Source organism: Cebidichthys violaceus, unplaced genomic scaffold (genome assembly GCF_023349555.1).
Source record: "Cebidichthys violaceus isolate CVI_PGR_0920_01 unplaced genomic scaffold, fCebVio1.0.p SCAF_107, whole genome shotgun sequence".
Classification (NCBI taxonomy): domain Eukaryota; kingdom Metazoa; phylum Chordata; class Actinopteri; order Perciformes; family Stichaeidae; genus Cebidichthys; species Cebidichthys violaceus.
In genome coordinates this window covers 275,544-289,403 of record NW_027176271.1, presented here as the reverse complement: position 1 = coordinate 289,403, position 13,860 = coordinate 275,544, and the positions used below count along the sequence as shown (strand labels likewise).

The 13,860-nt window shown below is 40.9% G+C and overlaps 1 protein-coding gene across 3 annotated transcripts; it reads right to left on the bottom strand.

Annotated features, from left to right (window-relative positions):
- Positions 1–305: 305 nt before the first annotated feature.
- LOC137888862 (E3 ubiquitin-protein ligase Mdm2-like) lies at positions 306–11,718 on the bottom strand. 3 transcript variants are annotated; one of them, XM_068732374.1, is made up of 12 exons: positions 11,667–11,718; positions 10,760–10,843; positions 9,118–9,235; positions 3,013–3,074; positions 2,812–2,886; positions 2,496–2,629; positions 2,256–2,377; positions 1,896–1,942; positions 1,502–1,595; positions 1,283–1,422; positions 1,049–1,180; positions 306–959 (listed from the first exon to the last, which is right to left on the bottom strand). In XM_068732374.1, exons 3-12 carry the CDS (start codon positions 9,128–9,130, stop codon positions 642–644), a joined length of 1,137 nt encoding a protein of 378 aa, XP_068588475.1. In that variant the 5' UTR covers positions 9,131–9,235; positions 10,760–10,843; positions 11,667–11,718; the 3' UTR covers positions 306–641. The 3 variants fall into 3 exon arrangements, with proteins under 3 accessions (XP_068588475.1, XP_068588481.1, XP_068588488.1); XM_068732380.1 differs by having other exon boundaries at positions 306–956; XM_068732387.1 differs by having other exon boundaries at positions 2,328–2,377; positions 11,667–11,717.
- Positions 11,719–13,860: the final 2,142 nt, after the last annotated feature.

The following is a 13,860-nucleotide window of genomic DNA, read 5'->3' as shown; positions in this document are numbered from 1 at the left end:
AATATAGATAGATATGTATCTATACAGATATATATAGATATATAGAATATAGATAGATATATAGAATATAGATATATATCTATATATATATATATCTATATCACTTTATCTATATATAGATCTATATCTATATAAATATATATATATCTATATAGATATACATATATCTATATATAGATATATATCTATAGATATATAGATATAGATATATATATATATATAGATTTATATATAAATATAGATTTATACATAAATATAAATATATATATATATAAATAAAGTGATAAAGCAAAAGTCAGTCCAAGTTAACAGATGTTAAACTTTATTTAATTCACAGCAAATCTATAACAAGAACATATTACAGCTCTCATATATTCATCTTATTATTTAAAGAGCTCCTAGAAAAGTCTCTGCTTAAATATACATGAGCATCTTAAATAAACATGTAATAAATAACAGAGGATGTTGGTAGCCATACGAGCTTTTAGAAAAAGAGACTCAGAGAGACAGAAAGTGCAAACGTGTGCCTGAGGACAGAAACTCAACTTCCTTCTTAATTTGGTAAATATTCAATGTAATTCTGTGGTCACTGGGATGTGTAGGGAGGTGAGGGGGTCTCAGCTGAGGACAGACCGGGGGTCTCAGCTGAGGTAGGTGAGGATGACCGACTGGATGGGCAGCCTGCAGACGGGACACAGCTTGTTCCTCTTCTTCAGCTTGCGGGCGCAGACGTAGCAGGACATCAGGTGTCCCGTCCGGCCGTGGACGATGCAGCCGTTCTTCGGCCGGGACTGACAGATGAGACAGGGGTTCAGGCACGAGTCCGGCAGCCGCCACTCCGCCGCAACGCTGCGGTCCAGCTGGGGGACCACGGGGTGAGGAGTAGGGGGGGAGGGGGGGAGAAGCTCCTGGGAGTCCATGGAGGAGGAGGACTGGGAGTCGGGGGTCCAGAGTGTCTGCTGTGAGGAGAAGGAGTGTGTGTACCTGGTCATCTGCAGACAGAGGACGGTGTGTGTGTGTGTGTGTGTGTGTGTGTGTGTGTGTGTACCTGGTCGTCTGCAGACAGAGAGGCGTTGTCTTCTCTGTAGTCGTCAGAGTCGATGGACTCCACCTCAAACTCCACGCTGAAGTTGTCGCTTTCTGAGTCCGAGGCCGCAACCGTGACTTCCGACCTCCCGGACTAAAACACACACACTGCGTTATAAACAAACACAACATCAGCTAAATAACAGTGTGTGTGTGTGTGTGTGTGTGTGTGTGTGTGTGTGTGTGTGATACTCACTGTGCTGTGAGAGTCTGACGATTGGCTGCTGTGTCTGTCCAGAACACTGTCGGACCACCGCCTCCTCTTCCTTCCTTCCCCTTCCTCTTCCTCCCCTGACTCCTCCTCCTCCTCCTCCTCCTCTAAACTGTCCGAGGGCCCTGAAGAGACGAAGCAGAGTTCAACATCACAGGTTCTGTGTTCATGAGCAATAACGAGGAGGCGGGAGGAGAAACTCACCTGGATCACTGCTCCTGCAGCTCCTCCAGCTCCTCCTCCTCCTCCTCCTTCCTCTCCTGTCTGGTGATGAAGAGCGACTTTCTGAAGCTGCCTCCTAAAAGCAAAAAAAAACAACACAAATTCAGTCTCACTTTTAGTGATCTTTTAAAATAACCCTGAAGAGAAGTGTGAATGTTGTCCATTTGAAAGCCTGTAGGACACTGTGTGCGACATGTTCTTAAAGTCTTATTGTCTTCTACTAAAGTCAGCATTAAAAGTACTTCATTAAGCTTTTCTTACCCAAAAGTGTAAGACGCTCAAAACAAACCAACACAATGATGTCTGAGAGGCTCTTTTGAATTTGGTGCAACACAACGTGGCTGCATTATTATGATATTATTATTATTAGTCTTACCTCTGTCCCTCTGTCTGTCTGAGGTTCACTCGAGCTCGGCGGCGACTCTGAGAAAGAAAGAGAGAAAATCTTCAGCATCAAAGAGTTGAAGTGGAAGAATAGAGCTGAATCCAAATGTCCACTCTTCAAACTTCATTCTCAGGAGCAGTGGGATGGTCATGGTTAAGTTTGGGGATGAATTAGCACACGCCTCACATATAAAGTTCATGATCCTGTTTAGAACTATTCATGTGAAACAATAAGGACATTCATGTGAGATTTGTGCAAAGTCTGTAGCTTGTTATTAGAGTATGAGGAGCAGAGGGGCAGACTTTCTTCAGGCCTCTCGTGGACGCGATGAGCGGCGGTTTGTAAACTCACTCGGCTCTAACTGAAGTCTGAAGACTGTGGAGACATGTTGGATCCGACCAGAGAGAAAAGAATCGGTCCTACCTTGGTTCTTCACGGCCACCAGGTTCTTGGTGATCATAGCAAACAGAGCTCTGGAGAACACAAACACACCAAATACATGTACATCATACTGTACTTTTATTACACGTATATGAATCCAAACAGACAGTTAATCATCTACTTCCTGTTCTGTGTGCGTCTATTTCTCACCGCGGCTCTTTAACAGAGAAGCTGTCGACTCCCAGCACCCGCCCCAGTGCATCCTGGGAGCAGTGGACGATGTGCTGCTGCTTCTGGTCGTACAGCTGCTTCTGGATGATGTACTGACCCAGGTAGAATATCACCTGCGAGACAGACCATCACAGATGCATCATGGGAGACGTGCAAAACACCCGACTGTGCAGAACACCAGCTCCCGATGTCCCCCATCACGCTCAACGAAGTGTTCAAAAGTGCAGGAAACTGGATTTAGACGAGTACTTTTTTAACTTTCCGTTCATAAATGCGGTCCTTTTTTTTTTTTTACCTCCTTCATGGTAAAAACTTCTTTTGTAGCTCCTGCATCTTGCAGCAAAGTCTGGAACTCTACCTTTGGTCTCACCTAAACACACACACACACACACACACACACACACACACACACACACACACACACAGGCTAAAGTTAATTCAAACCCTGAAACAACCAGTTAACCAGTAAAGAAGTGAGTTAACTAGTTTCTCTCACCAGTTGCTCAGCCGTGTCCGTGTTGAGCTCCTGATCAGCTGACATCGTGACGCTGATTGTTTCTGATCATAAAGACACAAACCGGTAGTTAGTACCTCTTAGAATACTATTTAATATCCGTATGAGCACGACAGTACGATGGAAAACACCAAATATAGAACCTAATGATGCGCTACAAAGTGTACGGATGACAAATTATGAATTGAAGTCTATTTAGGTTTCTGCTGTAAGCTACTGTAGCTAACACATATCATGTGAAAAACAGAGGAAAACATCTCTATACCTGTGGTGATAATTAAAACATATGTATGTTCCCTGCACTAGTTCAAGCCTGACAGAAGTGCTCACTTAAAGGTGTACTCCCTCTTGTGGCCAAATGGGTCAATAACGCTTGTCTTCAATATGTACTATTCCTGGGTGCAGAAAACTGGAGCAGTCACTATTTTGTAAACTACAACACCACATGAACAATACATATTTTGGAAAACAGTATACAGTTTAGGTCATGCTATGGAGCTTTAATGAGATGAAATAAAATGAAATCAAAAACCATATGTTGGGGTGGCTTCTTGCCATTAACTTTGAAGTCCTTGTCCGAACATACATTCATTTGTTTTATTTGTTTATTTATTTTGCAGGGACAATGCACACCAATCAACAGTAAAACTGTAAGTGAGCCAGAGTTAGCCAGAGAGGCTAGTTTCATCTGCTGTCCCCGGCCAGATATTTGAAGGCTGCCTAAAAATTACAAAATTTCAAATAAAAATAGAATTCAAATTCATAGATAGACAGTAACGTATAGACAAAACCAATACACATATAAGCAAAAGCAAAGTGTACAACACCATTCAAAACAAATTGCAAAAAGCTTAATATTATAAATAGTTTAAAAATTACAAATATGAAGTCATATCACCCTCTCCTGAAAGAGCTGAACATTTTGATATTTTAACGGTTTCTGTGGCTTAAAAATGTCAGCAGTAGTGATATTTGTATTAGTAGTAGTAGTAGAAGTTGTAGTTGAAGTAGAAGTATTATCATTAGTAGAAGTACTAGTAGCATTAGAATAAGTACTAGTAGTAGCAGTAGTGATATTTGTAGTAGTAGGAGTAGTAGAAGTTGTAGTAGAAGTATTATTAATAGTAGTATTAGTAATTAGAAGAAGTAGTAGAAGTAGTAGTATCAGTTGTCGTGGTAATAGCTGTAGTAGTGGTCGTAGTATTTAATATAACAGTAGTAGTAGTCGTAGTAGTAGTTGTAGTAGTACTATAGCAGTCGTACTAATAGCTGTAGTAGTATTAGTACTGGTAGTAGCATGAATAGCAGTAGTAGTAGTAGCAGTTGTAGTATAAGTAATTGTAGTGGTAGGAATAGCAGTAGTGGTAGTAATAATATTGATAGTAGCAGTAATAGTAGTAGTAGTAGTAGTAGCAACAGCAAAAGTTGTAGTTGAAGTAGTAGTAGTATTAGCAGTAGTAGTAGTAGTAATACTAGAAATATTAGCAGCAGCAGTAGTAGTAGTTGTCGCAGTATTAGTAAGAGCATTAATTATTTCAACAAAAAAGCCTAATTTTGAACTTAATGTTTAAATACAGTTAATCCATGGGGCTTTTATTTTGAAAGAGTTGGGCTGGGTGGGGGAGAGAGGAGGAGAGGACACAGAATCAGAATGTATGAAACACACAAACAGAAGTTATTAAATAACAGGATTCGTTCACAGAAAGGGAGAGAGAGAGACAGGCAGACAGACAGACAGATGGACTGAGTGTGTAGAGAGAGACAGACAGACAGACAAACAGACAGACAGATGGACTGAGTGTGTAGACAGAGACAGGCAGACAGACAGACAGACTGAGTGTGTAGAGAGAGACAGACAGGCAGACAGACAGACGGACTGAGTGTGTAGAGAGAGACAAGCAGACAGACAGACAGACAGATGGACTGAGTGTGTAGAGAGAGACAGACAGACAGACAGACAGATGGACTGAGTGTGTAGAGAGAGACAGGCAGACAGACAGTCAGATGGACTGAGTGTGTAGAGAGAGACAGACAGACAGACAGACAGAGAGAGAGAGAGAGAGAGAGAGAGAGAGAGAGAGAGTGTGTGTGTGTGTGTGTGTGTGTGTGTGTGTTACTGGTTCCCATGGTGACGACGCAGCGGTTGGAGAGTCTATGAGTCTGTGTGTTTATAAACATCAGTAATTAGTTCAAGCACGAACACCTGTCAGCCTGGCAGCCTTTTCATGAGAAAAAGACTGGAAAACACCTGTCAAACAAAACCACAAACCCCCATAACCATAGCCCCTATTCTTCCAATATTAATAGTGGAGCGCAAGGATGACTTGAAGAACAGATCATGCGAAAATTGGATCTGTAGTGTAAAAAAAAGTGGCTTCAATGGCGATTTAGAAATGGGGTACGGTTGTCTGTGCAAGACTTTTTTGAAGTACGTTTTAACATTGGGGTCTATGGAGGAGAAAGTTGGTTTTCCTCTCAATTAAAGGCAATTAAATGCTTTTGTTCCAAATGTGTTCCACAGTCATTTGTCTACGACAAGGACAAGATTAGCTACGTTTCCATCCAAAAATTATGCATGAAGAGTGAAAATTGAGGAGTCAGTCGCAAAAGACAAATATTTTTTTCACAGGAATCTCAAGGTCCTCTTCACTCTAGCGGTGACATCACGCACTCTAAGCTGCGCAATACACAGCCATTATAAAAGCAGAAAAGGACTGAAAAACACATAAAAGCTAAATTGCTACAGTTCAAAAAGTGTAAAAGATATCAAAATGATTATAACATACAATCATTGATCAGGGTTTTCTCAACATTCAAAAGTTTAAATGGTGTCTGTAGCTGAAAGTATGAGGAAGTAGAAGGATTTGAAAGTTGAACAAGTTAATAATTCAAAAAGTTGAAAGATTGGAAATATGAAGAGACATAGCACACATGAGCTGAAAGAGTTGAACATTTACATAGTTGAACGGTTTCTGTAGCTTACAAACTGAAGAAGAAGAGTTTCAAGCGCGACGGAAGAAATAGTGGAATAAAGATTCAAAGAACAATACTTGGAATGCTGAATCAACATTCCAACAATAAAGATTCAAAGAACAATACTTGGAATGCTGAATCAGCATGGCTGTCATAGACTGCATCATATATGATGAAGAGGCCCAGATGGTGTATATGTGGCACAACAAGTCATATGTCGTTCAGAAAGTACAATAATTGTTTGGGTGTAATGTAAGTTAAGAGAGTTTACTATGTTTCCTATGTGTTTATGAGGAGGAAGTGTTAATTGTAGTTAAAATTGAGGGTACAGCGTTATTTATCATCAGCTACATGTTAGGCAGTAGATCCAGTGGATCGCCAGTAGGTGTCAGTGTTGCGACATAAGCAGTGTCTGTGACGGAGAGCCACACTGAAGTCTCGCGAGGATGAGAATCTCTGTACAGGATAGAAGTAGAACGCGCTGTGGAGCGACTGTACACCTAAATGTATATTTTTGTATGTTACAGAGCACTTTCATTGAATGTGTAGCACCAGATTGAGCCTGTGTGACGTCATTCTGTGCACGCTACACATAGTGCTGGGTCACGTGGTGCAATTCTCCTGAAACTTGGTGTGCGTGTTAGTATGAAGCCAGAGCAGGTGTGTGTCAAGTTTGGTGGCTTTAGCTTGTTCCTATGGCATGGCTGTCATGTGGGCATGAATGATTTGATAGCAAGGGTGTGTTCTGGAGGCTAAGCAAAAACCCTACAGATGGCCATACTGAGCAATTTACTGAGGAGCATGGGGGAATGAATGCCTTCAAGGCTGGAGCGACTGCCCCCCGATTCCTCTACTTCAGGGCGGGGCGGTTCCACGCCATTTCAGCAGGTAGCAGCAGCAGATAACAGGCAAACAGTTTGCCTCTCCCCGAATTGCATGATGAAATACCGTATCTAAATGGCTCTTTTTCCTTCCTTTTCCCCCCTCCAGATATGACTCGCACAAAGATGGTTCACGCTTGCCCTCTCTGTCAGAAAGTATGTGCGGCCATGCCCCACCATCTGAAAAATGAAAGGCCACCTCGAGCTGGACCGTGGTGCTCGGGAGCTACAACAAAAGGCAGCCAAATATCAGGTGACGGTGATGCATCTGGCGCAGTTGAGAGCCTCGAACCCTGCTGTCCCCATGCACACGGAGATGGACTTGAGTCCAGAACATGAGCACGATGAGGAGGCGGTGGAGGAACCCCGTGATAGCGGGATTTTGGAGGCCAGCAGGCTAATGGAGCAGTCTAACATCTTCTGAAGTAAAAACACAGTGACATCTGATGAAACTATTACAAATACATAAAATATAGGGATTGAGGTGGAGACGAGGAGTTACCTGATAAACTATTAAAAGTACAAAGAATATACAGATTGAGATGCATACAAGTAAACATTTTAAATGTACGTCCTAATCACTCTTGACAAGTTCAACAGTAGACGGGGGATATGTGGCTACAAATGGGAGGTCAGAGGTCCCTGCTGTAGCTTGAGTTTGCTCAAAGGGCCTGTGACATTTTCTAAGAGAGGTCCTAGAGTGCCCTCTGCTGGCCAGAGCTAGGAACAGCAGAATCAAACTGCTGTCTGTCAAAAGTCCTACTGCGTGCTTCGCGTGGAAGCTTGTCTTATAGAGCAGAGCGAGGGTGTCTGCCCCGTAAAGAACCCTTCTACGTCCAGCGTGTCACTTTCAGGGAACCTGTCACCCGTAAAAGCGGTGGTGCCCAGGAAGTCACAACAGAGGTGAAATTGCTGGTCGATTTCACTCTTGATTGAGTCACTGTGATTGTTCAGAGTGACTAGAAATGTGCATTCTAAACATTTAGAATGTCTAGATAGCCCATGTCTAGTTAACGAATGTACGATTGATCCTCAATAAACGTTTCAGAGAGCAGGTATGAATTTGTCACACACTTGCCCATGGCAGCATAGTCACGTGCCTTACGGGTTTGGTGAGCGTAACTCTAGGCTCTAGGCTATCAAGAAAAGAAAGAGGACAGGAGTGGGGTTGTATTGAAGACCAACTCTGACTGGATGATCTGTGAAACCTGACACTCTGAGTTGAAGAGACCACCACCTGACCTGGGAGTGTCTAAGAGTGTCGGAGAAAGTACAAAAAAATGAAATGCAAAGATTTTTTTTCCGGTTTCATACTACAATATCAACAAGGCCATCTTTCCATCTACATGGACTGGAGAGGGAACGTTGAAAATGTGAAAAGGAGTGTGCAGGATGGCGAGAGAGGAAAAGTATGATGGCATGGAAGAGAGGGGAAGGATAAAGGTATGAAGAGACATGAAATAACGTCAGAACGAAAACAATCTATCACATCTGTCTTTTCTCTGATAATGATCAACAAGTATGCCCAACAAATGGAAATGCTTGAGAAAAATGGTTGCTAATCTATTTCTGGTCAAAACAACTCAAGTCAAAACCTCTAGCATCCCTAAAACATGGGGGGAAATAATGAAAGTGATAAGAATATTAACATTTACGTTATCTCATCATTGTTTGTTCTTTAAATTTCCATGATTACAGCGGGCTCACTTTGGGGGTCACGTTGCCCCCCTGAGCTGCTCAGCCAATCAGAGTATGGGGTTTGGTAAAGCTTCTCAGAACGGCCCACCTCTGGCCTGTCGACACTCATCTTCAGACACGGTAAAAGCAGGTCCCTCTCTCTCTGTGTTTACCTCCGTTACTTTTAATGGAAATTGAATGAAAAAAAGTGTGACACCTCTCTGCAATTAGCGTAATCATTTGTTGTTGTTGGTGTTAGAGGAGGTTGCTGATTCATGAAGCATATCGGGTCAGAGTTAGGTAAGGGTGTGATAACCACCATGACTGAATCGGTTTTCTATCACAGACAATCTTTCTGCTTTGACCGTGTTTCTCCAAACTTTATTCTTTCCAGATTGCTCAAGTGAAGAGAAGACAATGGCAGAAGAAACTAAGAAGTAAGATTTGGTTGTGTCGTTAATGTTCCCTTCAGTGGATTTCTCTGCATTTTGAGTTGAAGAATTCCTTATTTCAATGTTAATGAAATGTTCATTTCAATAATAATTCAATGTCCAACCTTTTGTCATCATCTTGAAGGTCCCCAGAGGTGGAACGTCTGGGTCATCACCAACACCAGAGGATGGACTTTCAGGGGATAATATCTCTGTGTTGCTCTCAAAGTCCAGGCTTGTTTCCTATAAGGGAAAAACAAAACAATATAAAGCACTGGCAGTAGTTACTGTTATACATTGAAGAAGGATATGAAACCCTTGTAGTTTTAAGTAAAGGTACATGATAACAACACAGCGGTGAATGTATGGTTGGGACCATGTTTGCCATTTTTTCCCATGTGATGAAAATATGACAACCTAACTCATTCTGATACAAACTGTACATTATAAAAAAGTGAATGGGCTGCAAACAAGCAGATATCAAGAGTAGATACATGCTGCAAGTTCCAAATGCAGTAGATTTTCCCATTAGTAACAATGGCAAAGTAAAATGTGAGGCGCTGCCCAGGTGTAGACATTGTAGCCAAATGTTAGGTTTGGTGAATGCATATAGCTTGCACACAACCACTAATGAATTATTTTGTCTCAAAACACCCACAACTCAAATATAGTGCAATCTCATTGTAGCTGCACATATAGCTGGGGCTCTACCCAATGTCATTTTTTGACATTTGTTTGAGGTTTACGGATGAAGCTCAGAATGTCTGTCATCTGCTTATGTCGTCATCACCCAAAAAATGTATTTCTCAAACAAAATTGTCATTGAATGAAGTGATTCATCAAATGAAATGAGGTAGTCCTTTTTATTAAATGAACTTCCTTGAATGAAAATAACTTTTGTTCACAAAATGACATAACAATAGGTGCAGAGTGCCGTGGTGCTTGCTGTCAATGAGAGAGAGAGTGACAGAGAGAGGGGAAGGGAAGGTAAAAGGTGGACTATTGCATGCAATGTTCCTTTAACTTTCTTTTGCTATACTGAATAGTTTGAAGCTTTTAAGCATCATTCATAACGTTGACACTCAAGTTACTAATATTAATAACTTACAGAAACATTGAATGCAATAGTACACCTTTCACCTTCTTTCTCACTCACACACACACAGCGAGTGACGCAGTCCTCATCTCTGTAATTGTCCAGTCCAAAACTCAAAATTGATTGAAAAAAGAACATGTTTTATTGAACAAACTATTGTGCATCAATCCATATTTTTTGGAGTTAAGGCTTTCGCTTTCGATTATACGCAAATCTTTTATTTGCGTATAATAGTTGTGTAGAATGGAGTTTGTAGTTTGTAAAAATGTGTTAGATTGTACGTTTTACCCAGATCTTTTATTTTTTGGGGGGATATTCATATTCATATTCATAAATTGTACACATGCATAAATGGACTTTTTTCGACGGTAAATGCTACAGCGGACCCGAATTCGGGTCCGTCGGGCTTTAACACAATGAATGAATAGACATGCAAAAAAAAAAAAAAGCAGTGGAGAATTCAAATGTTGATTTAGAATTTGCCTATCATCTTTTATGATTGAAGATTTGAAGCTTCCAACTCTACAGTACAGCCAGCAAGTAATCATTTCTGATTACCTGGGTGGATACTTGCATTGTAACTGGCAAGTAACAATAACAGGGTGAAGTAAACTATTAGGAGGCCTGTCATTAGGGACAGGACCAGTTCAAAGGGTTTGTTTGACACTTACCAAGCTCGTGGAAGCTGCAAGTGGCTCAGATGAAAGTTCTGATAGTGATGAGATCTCCCCATCTTTGTTTGGACTTCCTGAGGGCTAAAACAGCAGGGAGAGAGGCAGATACAGAGGACACATGTATTCGCATTTCTCAAGAAAATGAGTTTCAGAAAGAGAAAAATAGAAAAAGTGTTTAGTGTGTCAACATTAAAAATTGCAGTTCTCTGTCTCTCCCTTCGCCCTTTCTAATTGTTTCACTGCTATGAACTGGTCTGCTTGCATCAAGGAGAGAAAGAGAAAAAGAAAGAGACACACCGAGAGATAGAGATAGTTTGTGTGTGTGTGTGAGAGAGAAGAGGAGAGTGTGCATGATAGAGCTAGTTGTCATGGAGAGCTAATTAAACCTTTAAATGTGTTTGTTAAAGAATGGGGTTTGATGTTTAATTTCCAATTCAATTTGTTTCTTATATAAATGTATTATTTGTTCAAGTATTTGTTTCATTACACTTCTGTTGAGCTGTATTAACACATAGTTTAGTCATGGTGTGGTGACTGTGGCTAAGTGGAGAGCAGGGCCGTCCTTCAATCAGAGGATCGGCAGTTTGAACCCCGGCTCCTGCTCCACCAGTCGCATGTCGATGTGTCCTTGAGCAAGACACTTCACCCTGAAATGTCTCCCGTAGCTGTGCCTACGGTGTGATAGAATCTGAATTGGAAGTCGCTTTGGATAAAAGCGTCTGCTAAATCACTGTCATGTAATGTGTGAGTTTTTCAGGTCAAAGAGGCAAAGTATATAGAATTTGGGGGAAGATATGCATTTCCATCTATATATAACATACCAGCCATGAAGGCCAGGTTAAAGTAACCTATCAGGAGGCTGTCATATGGGACAAACTAAAAGCACTACTTGTTTGACACTTACCAAACACTTGGAAGACTCCAGTAGCTCAGATGGAAGGCTTGGTGCTGATGAGGTCTCCCTCTCTGGGTTTGGACTTCCTGAGGACTAAACACCAGAGACAAACACATATTACCATTTCTCCAGAACAAGACGTTCACAAAGAGCTGAAGAGCCAGATCTCTACACTCATACACACATTTTCTTTATTACTAAAACTAAAACATAATGTGCAGGAGGCCCCATTGAAAAGTCTTTGTAATTTAAGATCAGATGTTCAAGTCTTGGTTCTATGAATACTGTATCACTTTTTAAAGAGCCCCACCATCATTACCTGCATTTGGTGTTTTTCATATTCCATGTGCCTGAATAAGCATTGATTGTGATGCTTCCTCAGGCGATCTAAGCGTGCGCTCAGCCTGGTGGATGGTGCACTCTGTCTGCAGGAGGTTAAACACAGAACAGTTGATGTGACGTCTATTTACCTAGAGATCCATCACTTTTAACTTCTAATAGAAATATCTGTCATTTGAGGTGTGACCAGCTCTACAGTTAACCTGGCTATATTTAAGTCAAGAAAACTTCATGTTTACAGCTTGTGGAGATAAAGTGAATCAAGTCCATGCTTGAACCTATTCAAAGTAATAATCTTCCATACTTAAACACTTGTTATAGAGATAATAAACTGGCTTGAGTGAAGTTCAAGAAGCTCTAGTCAGTGTGTTAACCTGCACTTAATTCATCAGCTTACAGTGGCTTTCTCCAGTCAGCTGGCTTCTTAACTGGCATGACTGTCAACAAGAAGTATGGTTTCTGGGGACAGGGTAGTGGATTTCAGAGACCAGTGCAGGTAACGCTAAACGGGTTTCTAGCCTGCTTCTTACATGAGTGAGCACTTGCAGAACAGATGGAGCGGATGAAAGCAAAGATCTTTAATCGAAACGATGCGTCCTCGTATTTAAAATAGCTGCAACCAAAGTCCGACTGAAACTTAAAGTAACAAAGCAGACTAAGTCCGTTTCCACTAGTGCCCAACTGACTGTTTCTACATTTAGACCCGTTCATCGTTGAGAGGCTCTCTGTCTAACTCACTGCGCAGTTCGGCTCCGACACGACCCCCCCCACACACACACACACGCCGCCAGCAGCGTCAATCAGTAATAATTTGATAAGTAATTATAAAAAATATTCGAAATTCAAGTCTGTTACTGATCTGCAGAACTATGTAATAACCTGGTTACCTGGTGCATGCAAACACATTGGGAAGAGTAATTGAACAAAATAAGTTATGGTAACTTGAGATACTCAATATAAAAAGCTAATGATAGCTACTGGTGGCTGTAAAGTAGCAGGTGAAAAAGCTTTTATTTAAATATTTTATTAGCAGTCCATAATCTGGAAAATGCTGACAACATAGTCCAATGCTGGCGGGAAGCTATGTCACGTTAGCATAACCATCCCATGCTAATATACAATTGAGTGAGATTTTGGCCGCAAACATGTGCTTAGCCGAACAAATATCAACTAAAACGGTTAACGGTTTAGTTTTATGTAATGTTACTTACTTTGTTGTCATTTGTTTACCCTTCTTGGGCATCAGTTGCGTTTCTGTCCTGTGCGGCCTGCTGCTGATGCGTCGTGATCCTTCTGATTGTCATCAGGAAGGAGAAACTTATAGACTGCGGCGAGTGGGGGGTGGGGACAGGTGAACCGGGGAGCGCAAATGTCAGGAAAAGTGTGTTCCTCCCTCACTTCTTTGAGTCAGTGCAGAAATAGTACCATTGCATTGCTTAATTCGTGTTTCTTTAAAATATCAGTGCTTCGAAATAAAAAATATTTAAGCACATTTTGAATATCCTTATTTCTAAATTAATATTACAAAGTTGTGCTGATGTTGCAAACTATGTAAAAAAAACATAGCAAGTTGACGATCATAGTGTGCTGTATTAATAGTTTGGTATTGAATGCTTGTGTCTATAATTAATATTAATAAACATTATATAACGCATGTTCCTAATGTGTGTGTGTATATATATATATATATATATATATATATATATATATATATATATATATATATATATATGTTTATATTGCAGGTCATTTGGAGCAAGCAGAGTGGAGTTATGAATTTTTCACACACTTACCCATGCCAGCATAGTCACGTAACAGGGGTTTCGTGACCGTTAACTGATCCTTAAATAATTAATAGCGTTTG

Bases quoted from the DNA above. Each gene is read 5' to 3' on its own strand.
- LOC137888862 (XM_068732374.1), bottom strand. The intron at 2,630-2,811 runs GTAAAAAAAAAA...TCTGTCTCGCAG, and splicing joins AAGTTTTTACCATGAAGGAG to GTGATATTCTACCTGGGTCA. The intron at 1,596-1,895 runs GTAAGACTAATA...TTTTGCTTTTAG, and splicing joins AGACAGACAGAGGGACAGAG to GAGGCAGCTTCAGAAAGTCG.